The sequence below is a fragment of the Colossoma macropomum genome, unplaced genomic scaffold (genome assembly GCF_904425465.1).
Source record: "Colossoma macropomum unplaced genomic scaffold, Colossoma_macropomum, whole genome shotgun sequence".
NCBI classification, from domain to species: Eukaryota; Metazoa; Chordata; class Actinopteri; order Characiformes; family Serrasalmidae; genus Colossoma; species Colossoma macropomum.
The window spans coordinates 33610619-33634168 of record NW_023494791.1 but is presented as its reverse complement, the minus strand read 5'-3'; the positions used below and the strand labels follow the sequence as shown (position 1 = coordinate 33634168).

At 37.6% G+C, this 23550-nt stretch overlaps 1 protein-coding gene across 3 annotated transcripts; it reads left to right on the top strand.

Annotated features, from left to right (window-relative positions):
- Positions 1-25: 25 nt before the first annotated feature.
- Positions 26-15112, top strand: cep44 (centrosomal protein 44). Of its 3 annotated transcripts, none has more exons than XM_036574893.1 (11): positions 26-123; positions 811-918; positions 5007-5154; positions 7953-8099; positions 8228-8326; positions 9493-9660; positions 9961-10173; positions 11889-11961; positions 12617-12723; positions 14075-14112; positions 14525-15112. In XM_036574893.1, the coding sequence occupies exons 2-11, from the start codon at positions 821-823 to the stop codon at positions 14571-14573; spliced, it is 1140 nt and encodes a 379-aa protein (XP_036430786.1). In that variant the 5' UTR covers positions 26-123; positions 811-820; the 3' UTR covers positions 14574-15112. The 3 variants fall into 3 exon arrangements, with proteins under 3 accessions (XP_036430786.1, XP_036430787.1, XP_036430785.1); XM_036574894.1 differs by lacking the exon at positions 26-123 and adding an exon at positions 245-432; XM_036574892.1 differs by lacking the exon at positions 26-123 and adding an exon at positions 245-612.
- The last annotated feature ends 8438 nt before the right edge of the window (positions 15113-23550 follow it).

The window sequence follows — 23550 nt, the reverse complement described above, 5'->3', positions numbered from 1 at the left end:
TGACGCAAATCACGCTTTCGCTGGCTGGGTTCATTTGGGAGAAAACCAAAACAGCACTTTCGATTGCCTATTTTTTTTAAACCTGACTGAACTCTCCGAAATATAAGTAGCGTTATCTTGAAAGTAAGAACAATTATTGAAGGCCTTAATTAAAGAGAAAAAAATAAATAAACAAGCAAATATAATTGTTATGAAAGTCCTCCGATTTACTGTTGTTGAAGGCGTTTTTAGCGAATGTGTGGATGTGAAAGGACAATCTGTTACCAGCAGCGCGCGCTTAGAAACCAACCAAAGCAAAATGCAACTTTAAAACTTCTAAAAACAAGTAGACCAGCGCGATATGAAGATTATTAGATAGTATATGTGAAGAACATACTTTATACACAAAGGATAATTTAATCCATTTATCTTCATTGTCACTCTGGGACGAAAGTGAGGCTGCTGCGCTGTTGTTAACAGTTAACATAACGATGCAACGAAACGAAGTGATTTTTATTAAGCTAACTCATATATCTAAATCTAAAGTTCATTAAATTACTATTGAATTACTGTTTTTGCTAGCCAAGGAGTATCTGCTTTATTATCACTCCGGCTGAAATAACGTTAACATTGGTACGTGGCGGAAATCAAGTAATACTGCACCTTTCGTGCGAAAATAGTTCATGTTGACTACATATAAATGCATAACCTAGCGTTAGCTACATGTCTAAAGACAACAGCTTTATAATTCATTCTGTTGTCATTTAACGTAAGTTTAATGATGTGGTATCTGTCTGAAAGCTGGGTTGCTTTACTTTTCTACACTGTCAGGCTCGGTAAGATGGCTACGATGGCTACAGGTGATCTGAAAGGAAGCCTCAGGAAACTGCAAACTTCACTCCGATCTCTGAAATATCAAAGAGAAGTCGACTACAAAGGGTATGAATGTCGATTTTTTAAAAATATTTTAATCTGCTGCCTTAATGGAAAGATGCACCATAGGTCCACAAGTACAAAGACACTCATTCTAGTTACTTTAAGGTACAACCATTGCTGACATAGGTTTTCAAGCAGAGGTTGTATAATCACCATAGAAAAGTATTGACAATAGAATAGGACACTCTGGAGCAGCCGCACATGAGATTAAGGGCACTATGCCCAAGAGTTGTCGGCTAGAGAAGGAAAACCCTCCGGCGTTGGGTTATGGAACAAAGGAACTGTGTTCTTTGGAGTGATGGAGGTCCATCTAATACCTCTGGGATGAGGTGGAGTGGCGTTTGGTGTTTTTGATGTAGAACTAATCATCCAACATCAGTACCTGACCCCACTAATGCTCTTGTGGGTGAATACAATCAAATCGTCACAGCAATCCTTTAGCGTAAAGCCTTTCCAGAAGAATAGAGGATGCTACTGCAACAAAGGCAGGGACAAACTCTCTATTAATATCCTTGATTTCAAAAGAAATGTTGAATGACTTTTAAATATAAAGTGTATTTTAGAAGTGCATCTTTGTAATGTTCCTGATGCTGCAGCACTGATTGGATCAGGCCCCATAATGTCTTGAGTTTAAATAGATTATAAGATAATCATTGTAAATACCTAAGGTATCTAAACTCTCTTTTTTTTTTATTTGGTAGAATGGTCCATGTATAAATGATATATAATTTTGATTCTTGCAGTCATGGGGTCTACTCTGGCTGTCCATTTTCATGTTGGAATTAACTGTAGTGAATAATATTTATCATGGACTGTAGTGTACATCACAGAAAAAGGCCTGACTTGTGTTAGTAATTCTCCTGCCGCTGTGTGGTTACTTGATTTTTAAGATGAAAATGTCTGAAATCATGTGGGAATGTTTCCTTTTCCCCAAACAAGGTGTGAGCTAATTCTAATTCAGTGTGCTACCTTTTCTGAAAAAACATGACACGAGTGCCTTATTGAAGTCATATTAACAAGAAAAAAGTGGTTTGAGGTAAATAGAAGCTTTGAATGAATGCAAGGCTGACTCATAATCCCATATCCATTGTTATTTTATCGAAGAGACTTACTATTAAAGTATATTACTAAAGTACATTTAATCAGCAGCATACATTTCCAGGATGGTTACTGGCACTCATATGGAATAAGTGTGTTAAGTTCACGAGACTGTCTTAAAATAAGAATGGTAATGTGGGAAATAAGAAGGGAGATGTGTGGAAAATCATTGTTTCCCCACCCTACATGATTGTGGGAATAGTACAAATTATATGAAAAAAAAGTGCTGCTGATCTTGGCCTGTCCTTAAAATACACAATATAATGCTTTGTTGATTGTATCTGGAAATGTGTCTGCATTTTCAAAGGAATTTGGACTGTCAACACCATGTAGCCAAGCATGTAGTTTAGAGCTGATCCCAGTTAAGTTGACACATCATTTATGTAGTTGATGGTTACATGTTGGAAGCAATATTAAAGGAAAGTGACCTTTGTTACTTATGATGTGGCTTTAAGGTTGTGATCTCTCATCTATAATTGCTTAGGTGGAATAGTACTTTTGTTGGTTTGTCATTAGTTTCACACTTGAAGCAGAAGTTTAAGAATTGATAAGGCACTTGGGTATTACTACAGTATCTGTGGTGTCCACTGGTAATTACTCAAAACAGTTATACTAGTGTAGATGGTCAATTTTAAGGGCTATTAGATTTATTAGCAACATACATGAGATGAGGAGAAGGTTAACAGACATGCTAGATGCTGTACACAGAGCAAATCTTTTACTATTATTCAATCATTGAGGTGTGTACAAAGTCATTCAAAGTGTTTTAAAGTAAAATGGTTCACTGTAGAGAAACTACTGACTCAGATTTCTTTACAGTGGCGGTGATAGCAACTAGGTGTCAGTGCAAATATACCCATTATATTTAGAATCTAAATGACCAGTGAATGCACACGTCTTTTAAGGTTTTATAAGTAAAAGTAAGTAATAATGGTCAAATAGTAGTCAGTCTGGGGGGATGTTTTCTTTTTGGATTATTTTGCCTTACAATGCTCTGCATGTACCTCTCCACCATGAATATATTTAGGCCAAAAGCTTATCTCAAAGCTATTGTAAAACCATGTCTCAGGCATTTAGCAGCATATTCATGTAATAAAAAACATTTCATGTAATAGCTCTCTGTAAGGTAGCTTCTTTAGGCATTTAATACTTAAGACCACCACTGAACAATTAAGACTTGTTAAGTTTCTCTAGAATGGAGCAGTACCCATTAAACCACTCTGAATGACTTATTAATGATTGAATCATGCAGAAATGTTATGGAATTCTCTTTTCCTTCCATAAAAGATTTCTTGCAAAGAGTTCCTTTTTATAGAAGAGCTGTTATGCAATATGCTAAAACAAAAACAATGTTTCACTGTCTAGTTACTTAAAAACTGGGCTGTATGAATAGTTAGATATTCATAAGAAGTACCAATATTGGCCAAAAACCGGTGCCTTTTCCTAGATGCAAAACAATAACAGAAAATAATGTAAGAATCCAGTTGGTCTAAATGTGTAATTTTATAATGTGAAAAATGTTGAAACCCTGGGGGAGCCATGCATCTGGTTGCTCTCTCAGGAAATCAGATTGACAGCTCCTCTTGATCTCATTTTCATCAGTGATGCGCTGCTGTAAGCAGAACCACCTGCCTGAGTCTCAGTAGATATTTGGAATGCCAATATGTCCATGCCTGTTTATTCACAACCAGGGCTCTGCCTCACGACGCAGGATTTCTTGCTTAGCCAGCTTACTTTAAGCTTTAAACTTAGTTCATTCTAACCCTGGATTTTTAGTCTCACAGACATGGCAACTTATGCTGCATGCCTGTGCAGTTTAAGTTCAGGATTACAGATCATAAATAGCTCTTGGACCAATCAAGGTAGAGTTTTGGACCAATCAGGAACAACCTTCTGACGGAGGTGGATGTAGGGGTGGGCAAAATGGCAACAATATATCAGGATACAAAGACATTTTCACAGTACACAATATTTATCATGATATTTTGACACACAGACACAGTGTACATTTAGTGCCATTTAAAAAACTGCTGTAAAAACTGGGCACACTGATTTACTGTGCTGCACTAAAAATAATTAAACCAGACTAATTATGTCCTCTGCCGTATGTTTCAGTTCAGTTGTTATGTTCAGACTATATCCCCATCATGCACAGAAAAGCAGATTGTGTATCATGATAATAATGATAATATCATCAGATTGCCCGCCTGAGGGTAGACCTTTCTTATGCTTTTCGGATCGCTTATTTTTGTCAGCTATGTTTGTTAGTTGTGCATGCTTTGTGAAACAGGCTTCAGATAAAATTTAATAATGAAACATTATTCTACACCAGATTTTAATGAGATGATAAATATATTTACTTTTATAAAACGATGCAAAATATATATATAATTTGCATAAAAATGCTGCAACACATTCCAAATAAATCCAAAACAAAACTGAAACTGAATGATGACCTCACAGGGGCCTACAGCCTGAGCTATAGATTAGTTCTTTTAAACAGCCTACATTTTTCCACATGGAGTTAACCATGATGATGTGTGTATCATTGAACTCATGAGCCAGTGTTTTTCTTTTTTTTTTATTGGCTTGAGGCCTAAACATCTTGAGTAGTATAAACAGCCAGATTGTGCCGTCGTTTCATGTCCTCTATTTTAGTTTTGCAGTGTCGGGAGCGGAGGGCTTGTGCAGTGCCCCTCTAGTTTAAACACTACACTTTACATTAACCAGCTCCATCCCAAAGCTGCACATCAGATGCTCGGAGATGTGGTTTGAAGTGCGATGCATCAAACACAGCAATCTCTTGAGTACACATTTGGCTCAGATACACTGAGGATGATCCAGGAAGATGATTTCATTTGTCTCCAGCAGGACAGCCAGAAGATGGCCAGCACACAGTGTTTTGTTTAGCTTTTTTATTTTGCATGTATATTTTAATATGTTAATCAATCAGTTTGTTTAAATGTTTTCTGTTCCTTTTTTTGCTGTGCCAGGTTGGCCAAAGGAGACCCGTGCTTATTTCTGCCCATCTTGAGTTATGCCTTCACCTCCTTTTCCTCAGCTGTGGCCGAACACCTGGTGGAGAATGGCGTTGAGCTTACAGGAAAGAATGACCTGAGCTTCATCGAGACTGTTTACAAGGTGTGTACGTTTTATATGACGTGTGGTGTATATATATTTTAACAGACCTTTACATTGAAGAAATACTGCATTATATTTATTTTACACATTCACATGTGCACATAATTTCCACATGAATAAAATTTATTAGACCAACACAGTCATTGCCAAAAGTTAAGTACACCTTTGAATCAAGTAAACTCAGTGCGTCACCCTTTTTTATTGTACATCCGCAAGTGTCATCATTGAGAGTATTTCTGAAAATAAAATTGAGTTGCATATTTCAATTACAGACCAGTTGCAATTCCAGCTGAGTCCTCTTTTCAAAATCTGTTCAGGATGTTGTGTCTTGGAGTCATTATGCTGAATCTTTTAGCTGGTAATTTTTCGTTTTATTGAAGATCAGCAGCAGGCCTCCTTTTTATCAGCATGTTGTCTTTTACTATCTGTTATTGACTGCTTGGATCCTTTATGCGTTTGCCTTCATCAGCCTTCATGCCATAAGTCCCCATGTGCTCCCTGATGCTTTCTGAGGAAATCAGCAGCACTCATTTCCTGATAGTGGGGAGTCTCTTATACCCACCACCGTATGCTGATACTAATAATTAACTTGGCTAAAATGGTTCCAGTTGCTTGCTGCAGTCTTACAAGAAGAATTTTGAACCAGAGCTCTGTTCTTTGACTTATTTTTAAGATTTTGAATAGGTTCCCCTTTTTGTTTACCAATGCTTAAACCTTTTACTAGGGGTTATTCCAGTATAATAATGAGCACCAGAATGACTTTGAGCCATAATGTGGATTTTTACTATATTGTTATTAGCACTATGTCATTGCAGCTAAAGATGGAAACACCAGCAGCTTTTTCCTCCATCAAAATGTATAGGAAAATGAAGAAGCTATTATGTTATTATTATTATTATTATTATTATTATTGTTTTATTATTATTGTTATTATTATTATTGTTGTTTTATTATTATTGTTATTATTATTATTATTATTGTTGTTGTTGTTGTTGTTTATTATTATTATAATTATTATTATTATTATTTATTCATTTATTTTTTTCATTTATCTTCCTTGTATTGTACCAGAGTTACAGGTCTGAAATTTAATTTGGTGCTGAGGTGGGGAGTTGGGGGTGGAAGGATTCTAAGGCATAAATAACTAACAAAATCCATAATAATCACTTGTTTATGTAATTAATCCTTCATTTTATAAAAATATTGTGCCCAGATATTACAAATACACATAATTTTTCATTTACAAGGCCATATGGATATGTCAGTTAAATACAAATATTAATGCTAATAAGATTTTTTTAATTTACAGGCTTAATTATGTCTTTATGTCTTCTTTGAGTGTGAATGTTTTCCACTGTGAAAGTATATACTGTCACTTAAATATATATAAAAATGGATGTCCTGACCTGCTGCCTGGCTCAGTTTTAACCTGGCATCCTAGCGCTTTAAAAGATGATTTAGGTCCGACCAGTAGGTAGCACTACTGCCTACCAGCCATTTTTGTATTATATTTCAGTAAGGTTTAAGCTAGCTTAATGACCACAAAAAACTTCTCTTACACTGTGAATTTGCACACTTCAGGATACTTGAGCTACAAGTCTCTCCTCCTCTTCGCACGGCTTCTCGTTAAAATATTTCTATTAAATAAATATTAGATGAATCGAAGGTGTAACCTCAACTAGGCATTCTTTTAAATTAAGAGAAAGCACCCAAGCTGCGTTCTTGTAGCGGTCAAATTCAAATCAGGTTGTTTTTTGTTTTTTTGTTTTTTTTAGATTTTATTCTGATTAATACAAATGTTAAACATTTTTTAAATGGGTAGAAATATACTTGTGTGTGGAAACACTGCTCATTATTATAGTCCAGAGAGAGGAAAATATTCTAATATAAATTTCTGCTCAAATCATGCACCCCTATGTTATACTGAATCTGAGATAAAAGCATTGTGTTTTGCTATGCTATTCTGTTCTGGCGCAGAGTTCAGGATTTATCTGCTCAGGCTTTGTGTCGTCAGACTTAATATGCTTATCTTCAACCTTGTCCATGCACTGGGAAGTTTTACCCCTCCTATCTAAACCAGAAGGCTCTCCCAGAGAGCAACGTGATGTGGAGCATCTGTAGCCTACAACTCTATCCAGCTCAACTCATCTCCACTCCAGCTTCACTCCGGCTCCCTGCAGGCAGACTACTTCTGAGTAATTACTGTTTTGGTCCATGTTTCCTATAGACAGAGGGGAGAAAAAGAGTTTTTCATGTTGGTCCAAACCGTTGGATATGAGCTCTGTTTTGTGCGCACTACTACAAAGCAGATGAGCTGCTGTGTCTACTAGAACGTTCTCCTGTTCATTGACCCTCCGTGCGACTCAGGCAGGGCTTTGGCCCTCCTCCCAGCCTGAAGAGTGGCTAAAGTATGTTTGATACGCAGAGGAAAGAAGCATACCGGGATGCTACATGCCATCATGACGTCCAGAGAGCTGCAGAGGGCAGTGGAGGCATTTGCTCTGAATTAAAGGCGTTGTAACAGGAAAGCGACATTTAGCAGTGCTGTCATACCTTCCATTTCTGCCTTCCTCCCGTACGCTCAAGCAGATTGTTTCTATTAAGCTCTTTCCTGTGATTATTCCTGGTTGTTCCCCACATTGTCTCCTCTCTTGCCAGAGTGGGACTCTGAGTTGCATGTTTCAGTAGAAAAATGTAACACTTTGATTGCTAATTGTCAGATGGTTCTTCATCATCTGGGTTGTCCCCTGTCCTCACTGTTAAATTGAATGAGAATGTACTCATGTCTCTTTGGTTAGGTCCTGCGTGATCTCTTCAGTTACAAGCCTCTGCTGACTAAGCAGCAGTTCCTGCAGTTCGGTTTTGCTGAGAGAAAGGTTGGCCTTCTTTGTGACATAATTGGCTTTGTGCTGGAGAAACACAAACAGCTCACAAAAGGCGCCAAGGTACTGATTGTGTGGCTTGATGTTGTTTATAAATGCAAAAATTTGGCCATACATATTCACATGTAAAAGTAAATCAATGGATTTCCAGTCAGAGGTTTAATTTAATTGAATTTAATTTAACTTTGCAGCCTGTTAGTCCACCAAAAAGAAGGCTGCTATCCCGTTGTGACTCGAAATCTACAGAATTCCCCTCACACAAACAAACCCAGAGGATGTCAGCTCAGACAGTAAGTAAAAACTAAATCAACACCTTTTGCAAATCAGTCCCATTAATGTTCATTTTAGTATCCTCACTAACAATCACATAATTGTGTTATTAATAGTGATGGCATATACTAGAACAAAGCACAACAAGATGCTATGTCACGGTGATTTTAATTTGCTTAAGGCTTTTTATGACTTGCTGCCTTTATAAAATTCTGACAATATACACCAGTGCTCAATAAATAATTTTGTTTATTAATAGTAATAACCACAATAAGCCTTTCTTCCACCACGCAGTACAGTTTAATTTGGCTATAGCTGCCAAGCAACACAACAGTCAAAAATTATCCCATAAACAGGAGCATGTTTTTAATGACACAACACATTAATACATAATTTAGTTGGTCATACAGTAGACCTTCGTTCATTCATTTAATTTATAGTCACAAGGGCAAGTTGTTCATTGTTCTTTTTTTTCTGTGGAGATTAGATTAAATGTACTCCACTTGTATAAGGAAGAGGAAGCTAAAACACAATTTCCAAACTGAAATTCAAAAAATTAAAAAAAGACCTGGCAGACCTCCAAAACTGTCTCCATTAGATAAACAGTAGGCCTACTTAATTACTTTCATCTTTGAGAAACAGGAGAAAATCCACAGGTGTTTCTGTCTATCCTTTCACTGTGAGAAGACAACTCAGTGCTATGGGTCTGAAAGGATGTGTAGCTCTTAAGAAACAGCTACTGATAAAATGAAGGAGACAAAAAGGAAGTTACTTGGATTGAGTGAAGCAGAAAATGCAACCAACTTCTAATACTGAACTTTGGAGGTGTGGAAAGGCTGGTCACATTAAATACTGAAAAACTGACATTATATTAGCTGTTGCAGTTTCTGTGTATTTTTCCTGATGCTGAAAAATGAATAACTTGGTCATGAAATGGTTGTTTTTGACTAGAAAGTAAATAAATTAAGAATGGGCTTTTCACATTACTGTGTGTGTGTTACTGTATGAAGTATTTTAAAACAACTCTGAATTATGTATTATGTATTAATCATACATAATTAATTATGTATTAATCTCATTAGATTTTAGAACCAGACCCATTTAGAATTTCCATGTTAGTAAATGGTTTCATTATGGGGCTCGGTCTGGAGTACGGTATTATGGCTGATTGTCTTGTTTTGTGCAGGTTGTTCTGAACAGGCCGCTGGTGGAGAGGCACTTGAGCTGCAGCACTCCAGCACAGTTCAGCCTCTCCTCGGACGAGCCGCCCCAGCAGAAGGAGGACGTGGCTGATGATGATGAGGACGGAAAAGATTCTTCTGACATTATGAGCCCTCGACCTGCTGCTCACATGGTGCAAATCTGTATAAGCTGCATTCTTCACATTATCTCTGTCACTAGCTCACCCACCCACATATGCGCAGATTCATTCAATCAGGCACTGCAACTATCCATTTGTTTATTTTCCTTTGGGAATGCACCATCTGCTGTCTGCACGAGCCACCTACCGTCTGTTAGAGCGTCTGTTGAAGGAGTGAAATATACCTAAAAGTGCCAACATAACAATACATCCAGCCTATAGCAATTAATTGTATGCTATTAATGAGTTAAAAGACGCACATACATGTTCTCACTTGTGCATGTTTTCTCTTAGGGATATGTGTCAGAGAACATGTTAAGGGCAGTGGAGGCAGGTCTGCAGGACTGTGTGTGCAGGCTGGGGCAGCAGCTGACCCTACTGGATGCGAGGCTGCAGGCTCTGGAGAAAAGCATGGCTGGGAAAATCACTATAGAGCGCAGTGACTGGGAGAACCTGCAGAGCCGTGTGCTGCTGCTGGAGACTAGACTGGCTCTGAACTCAGCGCAGGTACCACAAACAACTCAAACTTAACAGCTTAGTCTAGTCTAGCTGGACCAAATCCTGAAGTAGCTCTGCCCTGCACATTTTATTGTTTTCTTTCCTCTAACACACCCACTTCAACTCAGGAAGGGCCTTTAAATGAGCGTATTGGTTTGTGTAGGTGTGTTAGACCAGAGCCATGTGTTCTGGCTTGCCATGCTTGGTACCCCGGTAGGAGGGGTAGCCAAATTCAGCACGGGTACCCAAGTACTGTACTGGTCACTTGGCAGTAGAATTGACAACAAAATCTTCACAGATTTGTAACCAGACTATAACACACTGCTCGGTGGAAAAATGGGATAGTTGACCACAGATTTACATGAATCATTCTTCCAAATTGGTTCAAAGAGCTCAAAAGATATTTCAGACTTTTAACTGACTTGGATTTTAGACTAAAATTATTTTGCTTTGAATGACCATATACCTTAGTTATGTTTATTTTATTAAAACAAATGACAGAACATTCCATTTTGTCACTACCAAAACAGCCATAACACTACTGAAACTTACCAAATGTTTCAGTAGTGACTGTTTTGGTAGTGATAATTTTAGATAATTTTGAGCATAATTCAAAACTGTTAGCCAGTACATAAATAGCAAATTGCAAAATTAAGTAAACATTTTTCAGAAGTTGAACATTTTTGTATATTTTTATCTTACTATCACAAGTAGTGCCTTATATGTATAAAGTTATATGCAAAATCTATACATCCCTGGTCAAATTACATGTTGCTTTTTTCTAACTGAAAATAAATATGCATCCTCTACAGTGTGCAGAAGAACATTTTGTAGCATCAGCTGCCCTCTTCCCCGAGCAGATGAATCTAATGAGTTCTATCAAGTTCAATTCAAAGAGTATTCAAAGAGAACTCAGTCGAAAATTGGTTGTGTTTTTTAAGATCAGTGAATTATGTACTATTTTCATCAAATCTTGTGCAGTACTATGTTGATTTTGCTCTTGAGAGCGAAACATTGAGCTGGACCTTCTTTTTAAGCCTGTTGATGTGATTTTAATACGTGTAATGAATTATGTGGTCTAAAAATGTCCTGAAAATCTGACACCTCTGCCTTTTAAATGACTATTTCAGGCTTTACAGGGTGCACAGCAGCGTTTTTTTTTTTTTTTTGCGTTTTATGATGTATTTTTTTTATTATAGGTTAAATACAGCATCAACAGTAATTGTGCATTAAAATGTGCAGATGTATGTTCTCTGTAAAGGATGTGTAGTCAACAAACCAAAACATTTAATTTCTCCAGGGTTTAGGCACCTGAGAAAATTCTATGTAAAAAGCTATTTAATTAGGCAGTAAGTGTTTATTTGCACAGAAAGACACTTATATTAGAATAAATACAAATATTGTATTCACTTATAACTAAACTATTTTTATTAAACCATTAACCATTTCATTTAACCATTTCCTGTCCTTAAGGACATCCAGTATTATTTGTGAAACCAGTACCTTTTTTGACTAATCAGTGTTCATTAAATTAAATCAGGTGTGCTAATGGACTTGAACATATCTATGTTTACTTTGGGCATCAAGGAGAAATCTGGAACCAAACCTCTGTCCTTCTAACTAGCTCCCAAGATATTAAGTACTAGTTTGAAAACATTGCAGTTATGCTTTTTGCATTTTGTGCTGCCCTATTGAGTATCTTTTGGATTTCTTCATCTGTACAGGATCCGGGTCGAGCAGGAGGATTGGTGAATCTTCCAGCTGGTGAAGAGAAGAGCTACTTTACTGAGGAGACAGGTGAGGATGGCTCATACTGGCCACTTTAAACTCTGTATCAGCATTGAGGACATGACTCTTAGATGACGTTTCATGTTTACGATGTTTAATTTCTTGTACATGAGGGCTTTAGAGGGGAATTCTGCCAGTTGTTTTGCCTAAATAATACTTTAAATCAGTAAAGTGCAGAAGTCATAGAGAGTGGTTTGATTCTTTCTAGAAAAATGTACCAAGTCCGAATTGTTTACAGTGGTGGTGATAGGAACCAGCCATCTGAAGCGTTTAATGGCTTTAAAAGCTACAGTCACATAAAGACTTTGTTTTGGCCTAAAACATTTTAAATCAATTTATGGCAGAGTGCAATATGCAAGATGCTATAATAAAAAATAGAACCCATATAAATTAGGCCTGCTGCTATTTTACCACTATTGACATTACATATGAAACTCAGAAGATGTGTAGGTCCACTGGTGGTTTTGATAGCACATATATACTATCACCAGCACTGTTAAGAAATCTGAATTACTTTTAAGTTACTGAACAATTTAATATCAACCCGTTCTGAATTACTTTGTTTTCAATGATTGAACTTTGCAAAACGAAAAAAAAAAATCAATGTATGTTCTGTGGTTGTATATTTGAAGACTTAAAGTTGTCCCTTTATACGTGTCACTAGTTTTAGAGTCAGTTCCCCTGAGTAGTTCCATGGTGGTGATGCGATCAGCATTAGACAGTAACAGTGCCCCATATACTTCAGCCAGCTTTCCACCATCATCTCCAGAGGTGAGTTTTATCCTTTTGTCCATTTATCCATCCATGCATTTCTTAATCTACACTGTATGTCCAAAAGTTGTGGTTGGATTAGTTCTGGATCAGAAACATCACTCCAGTTCATCCAGTTTATCCAAGCTATTGGATAGAGCTCCGTCTATCACTTCAGTGAATGCAGTTCCACTGCTTCACAGCCCAGTGCTGGGGGCTTAATACCCCTACTTAACATTTAGCCTTGGGCAACATGACCTTAAGCTCAGGTGAGCCTGCTCCAGGTGATTGTGTGCAGTTGGACATCTATGTCCGCAATGAGTGCACCTTAACGTAGTTGAATTCACTAATTAGAAAGGCTGTCTGGATACTTTCCTTTTGTCTCTTGAGTGAAAATTCTAGTAAATGAAAAAAGAGTGAAAATGTGCACTTTGAAAAAACTTCAGATGCTTTTAGAAATTACTGACACATTCTGAACTATAATCACATATTTTGTGTGGGTGTGTTTGGATGCCCGTAGAGCATCCTGGCGTGTCCTGATGTGTATTAGTTTTATTAGTAAAAAACTTTCTGGCAGCCATTAGATGCAGAGCTGTACCCTAGGTCATCTCCTGTACCCGCTTTATGTTTCCATTGACTTTCTGTGCAAACTGCAAGCGCTAACATAAAATTGCGTAAAATGTTTGTCATTTTTGTTGCCCAGAAGCTTATTTCTTTTTAGCGATAAAAATGCTTTACATAAAGATGTAATTTCCTGCATAAAACATTGGGTGTTGGTTTATCGATAAAAAATAAATGTTTGACATGATTCCACCTCTAATTTCATGTATGCGGTAACTTGTGTACCTTTGGCTTCTCTGTCTCCCCCATAACTTACTGTCAAAGACACTCTGTTTATTTATTTTTTAATTTATTAGATTTTTAAATAACTGTTATGTGAGACATCACATTTCTCTGCCATATGGAGCTGCTTGAGCACTTACTGTTTTTAGAAAAGCTGTAGTCTTTTCTGTGCATCTCTCTACGCTCTCGTTTCCTCTTTGTCATGCTGTCTGTTTTTTTGAAGAGCTTTGTGAGGGAAAAATTTGTAACATGACACCAAACTGTAAATGCATTATTTTTCCATTGTGGATTTTTGCAACATTTCATGTACTGATACGATTTTTCTGCTAAAGCTGAATGGAAGAATGTTTTGCCAACATTATTATATGTTGCAGACAATTTCCGTTTCCATTGCCTATATTGACTGACAAACTTTTTGAGACATTACATGGTTTTAGCTGTCATGCTCAGAGGAAGATCAGATAAACTGAGCTGAAATTTTGAAAATCGTTGTTTTTGTTTTAATCATGTCCTGTCTTCTTCTTTTTAGGAGAGTATTAAAGAAAGACTGGAGAGAATAGCCAATATGTAAGTACAGTTGTGTATTTCATAGGTTTGTGTCTTTCCCACTATTTGTGTGACCGTGTAAGATCAGAGAGTGAGGGGGACAGAGAGAGTACATACTGACCAAAGAAAAAGAAGCATCTCCAAAATAGTAATTTTACAGGAGAAAGCAATAACACTCTTACCTTTCAATGTAAGTTAACGTAAAGAGATTTTATTCCAACGGATTTTTGAGCATTTCTGTTGGGCCGTTCATCATGAATTTTTTAACACAATATAAAGGACAGCTGGTGTGTTGACATGATGTAGAAAAATAAAAATCAACAAAAATGCAGACTCTTTTTTTGGACACTTACGATATGCAGTCTTGTATTATGTTTCCATGCGTGCTCACTACAGTAGAGTCACACCAGTGTTTTTTTTTTTTATGTTTTAGGATGAAGAACACATCCAGCCTTTTGAAGAATATAGAGCCCACAATATGATTTTGTGGAATCATGTATTCAACACATCCAGATGAATGTAAACATGTAAGTGTAAAAGGGACCTCATCAGATGGCCAGTAGTTGTTACAGTCAGCAATATTTATTTATATGCTTTTTGTAAGGGCTTTTTATGCATTTTCCAATACATGGGCCAGTGAACAGACAGTTTTAGAAATGAAGCTGAGTATTTTTTCAAGTTAATGATTCCAGTGTGATCTGTCAGAACCACTTTTATTACCTAAACCTGCAGTTTTATTGCATTATGCAGTGCCTTCTGTTGCTGTAGCTGCATGTCAAGCCTTTTCTGCCTTTTGGCTAATATTAAGTATAGTTGAAATGTGTGTCTTGTCCATTAGATGTCACTGTAACCCTGACCCAAGGTGCCTTTATTGTGCCTTTGCTGCCCTCTGTGGTCCACTCTGTGTATTGGCACAAGTGTCATAAATGGTCTAATTCAGGGCAAAATCATTCTGTATTCGATTTCGGTTTGTACATTACCCTAGCTTTCAGATCAAATAAAACCATGTAAGCAATGATAATGTGATGCCTGTGTGAAGACTATTTATATTCAGTTTGTTCATGGCTGCGGATGTGTGAGGATGAATTATTAATTTCGTTCAGCTCTCGTTCTTTTTCACAGTGAGAATGAAAGTCAGAGGGGGACAGATTCTGACTGAGTGACAACGCTGTGTTGATGATGGTATGCAGGCTCAGTTCATGTGTGAGGTTCTAATTTCATGTGTGTGTTTTACATTCTGCTTCAGTGGAGTCGAAACACACGGGAGTGTAATTAAAGTTGTGGCAGACGCTGTAGCCCTCCCACCCTTACGTACACTCTCAGCTGAAGCTCCAGAGTGTGTTCTGTAATGGCTCTTAGAGGATTCTGCAGCTTTTTAATTAAACCTTTCAAAGCTGACTCCTCCATTTGCTTAAGCTCTGTTGGAGGTAATCAAGTCCCAGGCTTTTCTAAAGGAAATGCTTCAGTCTTCTTTTCTCCCCCTTGGACCCACTTTTCATGAGGTACAGAATACTAAATACACTGGAATGCCCGTTTTCATTCTCACATTGTGACCTACATCTGCTCTGTCCACAAATGCGTGGTCAGTTGGACAGCCATACAGAACATTGACAAAAAAATTCACATTTTTAATAAAATATAAACCTTAATTTCACAAAAGCCAGACTAGTATGTGAAAAGAAGAGGTATTAGTAAATTCTGTGTAACCTGTATTAAATTGACACCAGTACAAAAACACAAATACAGGTCTGGACTGCAGGCAGGACAGTGTAGCACATGCAGTCTCCGATTACATTGTAATGTGGCTTGGCGGTCATCATGTTACAATAAGTATGGATGTTCCTCAGTACAAATTGACATCCCTCGGAAAGCACAACATACATTATTTTAAAATTATTTATGAACTTTTGGATTATTTGCTGATGCATTTTTAGTAAAGTGCAAAGGACTAGTTGTTTCCTAGATGCTCCTTTTATACTGAAACATTTTAAACTGAAACGTTCCTAGTCTTAAATTCCCTCTATGCCAACTTCTATGGAATTTTGCAAGCATTAATTCCAGAATGAGTGTATATTTACAGTAAAAACTGTTTTAATTTCCATTTCACATGCTGTCGCAAGTTTTTTGGAACTTTGGTTTGCACTTCAGTTTTATTATGTGAGTGTGTGTGTGTGAGATCACAATACTATGTTTGTATGTATGTATTTATTTATTTGTTTGTTGTGTGTTACTGAGTTAATATTAGCTTGTCATTGTCATTTTTAACCTGACTAGTTTCGATTTGTTATGGAGGCATAGTCCAGCTCAGTTGGATAACATAACATTTTATATGCTAAATTCCAGTTTTCTCACTCTAAACAAAAAAAAAAAATTCAAAAAAAGTTTTTGAATGAGATTTTTAACCTTGCATTGGTTCCTATGAAAGAATGCATTTGTGACCTATTGTTGTGGTACATAATGTTGGCTTGTAATCCAGCTTTTTGCCTTCTTTTGTACAACTAGAATGTATGCACAAGCAGAGCAGTTTCAGTTGCCTACAGTAATGCCTCATTATAAAATCAAGATATGATTGATTGCAGTATACATACTGACCTGCAGTTTGAATGGAATGGTTATTTGCATTTGTGTAATCGCAGAGAATAACCTTTGGATGGCCTACTAGCCAGTTATTACCTAAGATGTTTTCCTGATTTATCAGGTTTCAGGTTTGCATTGAAAATGCAACCCAGTCCTACATTTTTAAAAATAAATAAAATCCTGTTGTTCTCTAAGTTTCCTCATATCTGATGACAATTTTGAGTTCTGTGTAGGTGTGTGTGAAGTGATTGCTGCTCTAAGACACTAGTGTTTGTGTGGTGTAAAGGGCTGAGTTTTGTGCTATGAGTAGAAGGTACTATATGATTAATATGACCAGTATTAGATTTGACTAATATTTTAAACTAATATATAGTTGTTTTTTTTTGTTGTTTTTTTTGTTTTTTGTTTTTTTTAAAAAGATAATTTGGGACACTAGGCTACTAATATTTGTATATTATTACTGGTACTGCAATTGTAATCCTACGGAAATAAATGGTAGATTTCTCTAATGCAAACTCTGTAGCGACAAGTGAAAATCTCCTTCGGATTTATGAATTTTCGCTCAGCCATCAACGAGCTAACCTCCATAGCGGTGAGGGAAAACCCCCCTTGGACTGAGAAACTATCTCAGCTGGCAACGAGCTAACCTCTGAAGTGGCAAGTGAAAACATCCCTCAGACTGAAGAAATTTAGCAGACAATGGGCTAACTTCAGTGGCAGCAAGTGAAAATCTACTTCGGATCAATGAACTTTTGCTCAGCCATCAACGAGCCAACCTCCATAGCAGCAAAGGAAAATCTCTTTTGAACTGAGAAACTTTATCTCGGCTGACACCAAGCTGAATATCTGTAGATTTTCACTCGTCACTACAGAGGTTACTCTGTAGTGACGAGTAAAAATCTACAGATGTTCTCTCATCTGGCTACGAGCTAACGTACATAGCGATGAGTGAAAATCTCAGAACAAACTTTCTCCCAGCCACAACAAAGCTAACCTTCATAGTGAAGAGTAAAAATTTCCTCATCTAGCAACAAGCTAACCTCTGTAGCGGTGAGTGCAAATTTCTGTGTTTTCAAAATGTTTATGTATCGGCATCAGTAGATATGTACAGGGAAAATATCAGATATTGTCATCAGCCCACGATTCCTATATTGGTACATCCCTAAAGACTACAAAGGACCAACTGTGAAGTTTCTACAAAGTCTGCAGCACTAGATTACTGCACTGTTGTGACTGAGTTCTTTTGAACATAAATGAAATTATTGGCCTCCTATCACAGATTTGTTAAGGCAGCTGAAAAGAATAATATTCTTGCCTTCATTAGGCTAATTTCAGAATTTAAATGAGGTGGGAGAAATTCACATCCCATTTTTTCAGTTTCAATAATATAAACTAATTCCAGGCATGCAGTATTTCCACTGAAAATTATTACCCCCTTTAACCTTTATGTAGCTGATGATGGGTGCAGACTCCCATTCCTCATTCCTAGAACTTAATAATAGCTCAGTTGGCTTATATTGTTTCCTCTGTAGTTACCGAATAAGTCTTGTGGATGATGTGAATGTCTGTTTAAGCGTTAACTTTTATTTGAGAGGAAGTTCATGGAAATCAGCTTTTTGGCCTTTATTGGGCTTTGTGCACTCGTTTTGTTGAGAGTGCAGAAAGGTGACTTCGACAGTGTTTAAGCCTGACCCCTGCAGCAGAGAGGATTTGATTCCCGGTTACCTCAGGCAGAGCCTTCAGCCACAGCTGAATGTGATAAGCACAGAGGACTACAGAATTCAGATTCCTCCAACCAGCAGCACCCTCCTTCTGGGGTACCCAAAATATCGCCTCCGTCCAGCAGGAGGCTTTGGCTCCAGCTCAGAAACACGTCTTGCCCCCACCAACCCACCCACCTTGAGTAATCAACAGAGCTGCAGTGGTCCGGACAGGCCAGATGTGCCTAAGCCCAGTAAAGACTTTAATCACCTCTGTGCCGTCGGTATGCTTCCATAAGATTGTGCCTTTGTGCTGCAGCAGTGTTTTCATTCTCTGTGTGGAGTAGTTTAGAAACAGAAAAGTGAACAGAGTGCTGCAACCAGTAATATCTGGAATATCTCTCAGATGCACAGGACATACACTGAGTTGTCAGTTTATTAGGGAAACCTACCTTGTACCTTCAAATATTGTCCATCATATCAGAAAAACCTACCAATTAGATGCACTTAATAGGATTATTTCCTGCTGTAACCAGAGGCATAGCCAGAGCACAATTGGCACTGGCTGCCCCTGAAAGCTGGTTGGCCACCCTGGATGTCACACCAGATATTCTGTCACATAACTAGTTAACGCTTCCACCGACTGAACTGGGAGAAAGTACTTCAGCACAGAACTGTTTTGCACAGTTGAACACCAGCAGAGGGAGAAACAAAAGTGAGATTTTGTCTTGTACATCGGTACACTGTCTTTTTCACTTCCAGGAATCTCGATATGAATGTACTTAAGTAAACAAGAGCATTGATGTTTTATTTCTCCCAGAGACGTTACTCTCTCTCACTGTTATTGACCACTCAATTAAAACATAGTCTTTGCCACAATTCACCACTGAAATTTTTAGTTAACTAAACTTAAAAAAAAAAATAAAAACAGCAAACAGAATAGCCTAGCTAGCTAGCTGCTAGTAAAAGTTGCCTGCTTTATCAGTATTGAGGAATTTGTAACTGATGACTTGTGCTTTTTTCATTTCATAGCTGTTTCAGCTGTGTGTGAAAGAGTATATTTGTAAGATATGCATATAAGTGCATAAAAGACTCATAGACCATGACTTTTTATGGGTTTATTTGGACTTTGGACCCCTTAAAATTGCCCTGGCCACCCAAAGGCCACCCCATTCATACAGTCCTAGAATCCCTGCATAATTTATCAGCCTCCCCTCTACTCCTTTCATCATTGATCAGATTGTGTCCACAAGACCACAGTTATTTGGGTGGCAGATCATTCTCAACAGAGCAATGACACAGACATGGTAGTGTGTTTGGTGCTGGTATGAGTGGATCAGACACAGCGGTGTTGCCGGGGTTTTTACACACGTCATTGTCACTGCTAGGTTCCGAGTGGTTCACTCCCCAAAAATACCAAGCCAAGAGTGGTCAGAAACTCACCATTGATGAAAGGCTAGAGGATGACTGACACAAATTGTGAATCAAGAGATGATCTTGAGTTTATGTACTCCAGCATGTTGTCTGATGCATAGTGAGGTGTGGTCATAAAGTGTTTAAGATATTAATGGTCAGTGTGGTTATTTCAGGTGGGGTGGATCTAAAAAGAGGATCAGTTTGGTTTTTAAATGAAAAATAAATTAAGTGGAACGCTGATGTTCTCTGAATGAGTCTCAGCATACCCACTCCAGTGCCCACCAATGCCTCAGAGTCAAAACCGAGACCAGGACGCGTCAAATCTGAGTCAAGACCGAGACTTTGTAGTAGTTGTGTCCAAGACGAGTGAGTGATGAGAATAAGACTAAATTGAGATTTTTTCAGAGTATAAAAATTTAAAAAGAAATGGGAAAAATCAGAACGACTGAATATTAATCATGAAACATACATATATTTTTATTCATTATATTAAATATTATTTTATTATTAAACAGTAATTATAGCATTCCAATCTGACCTCAGGAAATGTTTAAATTTTGAAACCAGTTAACACCAACAAACAAATAATACCCAGTGAAGCCATCCTCAACTGGCAGAACAGACTTTGTTCAAATATGCAGAGCAGTGGTTTTCAACCTGGTACTGCTAGGGGGCGTTGGCCATTTGTTACAATGTAGACCATAAACCAAACATAATATCAGATATGACAAATGTTGCTGATTATTTGCAAAAATAAAACTTTATATTTATATCATGCTCATGAATTGTTCTGGCAAAATTCTAGCTAGCTATGTCAAAGAAAAATGTTTCACTTTTCAGTGGTATGGAATTTATCCATCCTGGATAAGTGGTTAAAAGCATCATTCAGAAGGAAAGATCCTGAGGTTGGGCCATTCAACAAGTGAAGCAGCCAACTCATTTCATTAGGTGAGACAGAAAAAATGATCAAATCACTTAAATCTGTTTGTGGGCTGGAAGTTGTAAAAGGTTGGGAACCCATGATGTAGAGAAAGGACTGTTTTATTCTGTTTGAAGGTGTTGTCGATGTTCAAAAATGATAGCAAAAAGTTTAGTTTCCAATTCCCTCAGATGTGGGAAATGCACTTACCTGGTCTTGAGGACAGTTTCTGAGTTTACCTTACCGCGAGACAAGACTGATTCAAAGTGTCATTGAGAGCAAGAAACAACCAGGACCATTAAATTATGCTCTTGAGACTTAAGTACTACAACACTGGTATCTATAATCTGAGAAATCATGCAAAGTGAAGTCTCTCCTGTTTTGGCATATTTATTTTTTACAGAAGGCATGTAATTCAACAGGCTCATTGGATCTGCTGCTCCATTCTATGTCACGTCGAGCAAGCATCACAGCCTCCTCTGATACCCTGTCTTTACTCTGTCTCTGATAGACAGGACAGAACAACGATGTAATACATCCACATATTACACACATTAAACTTTAGTGTCGTTGACTGATTCAGCAGACTCTTCTCTGTTGATGTTAACTGGCCTTCTGTGGGCTGATTGGACCACATTCTATCCTCAGTAGAGTAAGTTGAGCATTTAGCTATGCTTACAGCCTCCACTAACTTTTAGAGACTTTGATTTCAGCTTAAATCTTTACAGAAGGAGTCAACATCCAAAATAAAGAATATGTAACTTAAATGTCTGTTACAAGCTTTAAATATCTGAATTTAATCTAAAGGGCTGCTATAAAATGTCCAAATTCACCACCGTTAGCTTGATGCTAAGTTAACAGGCAAATGCCTAGAACCAGGCTAGTGGAAGTAGCATAATCTTAGCAGGACTAAGATGTAAACAAAAGCTAAAACCGACTGGCATACTCATTTGCAACTGTATGTTGTCTTTTCAGTGTAAACAAGCTTAAAAAGTCAAAGTGTGGTTCCTCTATACAGTGCTCTGTGGCCACCATTGTGGAGCTCTCCGCCACTGCACAAGGGTCACACCTCCTACCCCAGCCCCTCTACTGAGATAGCCAATTACAGCATTGATCATTAATTTAGAAAATCAACACCAGTTCTTTACCGGAATTCATGACAGGAAAACACATCATACAGAAACTAAATTAAGCTTTTATTTGTTTTATACTCTCAACAAATGTCTTTCAAAGAGCACAGGGAACTACATTACCTTGAAAAAAAAGTCAATTCTGTCTCTAAGTATTTGTCATGGTTAGGCTGGTCTGGCTTGACCCCTTTCTCTGTTTAACTTCAGTTCTGACCTTTAATTATCTCTGTCACCTGTGTCTTGTTTGTTACTCCTTTTGTCTTTGTGTTTAAACATCCCTCTTTTTTTCAGTGTGCCTTTGCTTGGTGTAATATGTCTATCTCTGTGTTTTGCTCATTGTTTGTGTTAAATCCATGTTTTATTTTGCCTGTTTATTAAATTTACCCTTGCATAGATCCTGCCTCAGTGACCCTCTATGTGTGACAATATTCTGTAACTACTGTATATTATTATCTAATTCAGTATTGGGCACATGTCTTAGGCCCCTACACACATTGTTAAACCATTTACCTTAGAAATAAGTGTGTTTTTTCTTGTAAAAAAAAAAAAACATACTAGAATAAACATAATGTTTAAGTTTTACTGTATTTATCTCAAAAACATCATATTTTTCAAAAAAGTTGATATCTTGTAAGATAGTTTGAAAAACAAAGTTTAAATTTCAGATGTCTCTTAGATGCCCCCAGCCTTTGCATGGAGTTATTAAATTATATTACCAGCATACATGACTGTGAAGTTGAAGTGAGGACCAACATAGGGGTCCTCGCAGTTTAAGGGTAATCGATAAACCTACACGTGTAGAGAAACAGTAAAAGAACCACACCTTTGCATGTTTCTGCTATTGACGTGGATCTGTACAGGCCTTCATCATTTAATAGGTTAAATTGATCAGACTGTTGGCTCATTTTGTTGTTGTCATTTGAAGTATTGGCGTCTCTCATGTCTCTGACATTTCTGTCAGCCTTTCTTCGGAATCACTGTACTTGAACCAACTTGGCTGACGACCCCAGTGGTCTGAGTTTATTTTAGTATGTGTGTTAAAGTTTACTGTATGGTTTGATTTACACCATCTCTGTATGTAATAGTCCTTTCAACAGGGGGGACTTCACTGTGCCATCTGCCTCCCTTTCTAATTGAGTGCATGTTACCTTGCTGCCGACTCACGCCAATGCCAGATTAGTATGCAGTCCAGGCTTCAGTAACACACTCCTTGGGGGACAGAGGATATTAAATAGCATATTACGCCAGTCATAATGATTGCAATCATAATCACATGTGTAAAAATAAAAAAAGAAAAAACAAAAATGAAACAAAGAGCCATCCTGTGGCTGGAGCGAACGTGTCATTAGCTTCTCCTGATTAACCAAGCAGTGCGTGGCTCTGGTGCTCCTCAACTATATGGTAATCTGCACCTCCATTCATCATGGCCTTTCAGAAAAGCATGTTAGGGGGTGGGGGTGGTGTGGTAGGGGGTTGAGCTGAAGGGAGTGGAGCAGTGCCTAAGTCAGCTGGGTGAGAATTAACCTCGTTCAAACAGGCTTTTTCTTCCTTTGGGGTGTTTAGATTCTTTTGGTTGAGGCTACATATGAGCTAGTATATGTACGGTGTGTCTGTACTATGGCTTTCAAACATTTTCATGACAAAAAATTCCATGTTTAATTTTTTAAAACTGAAGGAGCAAAACCATTTCTTGGTTACTGAGGTTAGGTTCAGGTTA

Coding starts and splice junctions, on each gene's coding strand:
- cep44 (XM_036574893.1), top strand. CDS start 821: ATGGCTACGATGGCTACAGGTGATCTGAAAGGAAGCCTCAGGAAACTG. Junction 5,155..7,952: donor TCATCGAGACTGTTTACAAG/GTGTGTACGTTT, acceptor CTCTTTGGTTAG/GTCCTGCGTGATCTCTTCAG. Junction 10,174..11,888: donor TGGCTCTGAACTCAGCGCAG/GTACCACAAACA, acceptor TCATCTGTACAG/GATCCGGGTCGAGCAGGAGG.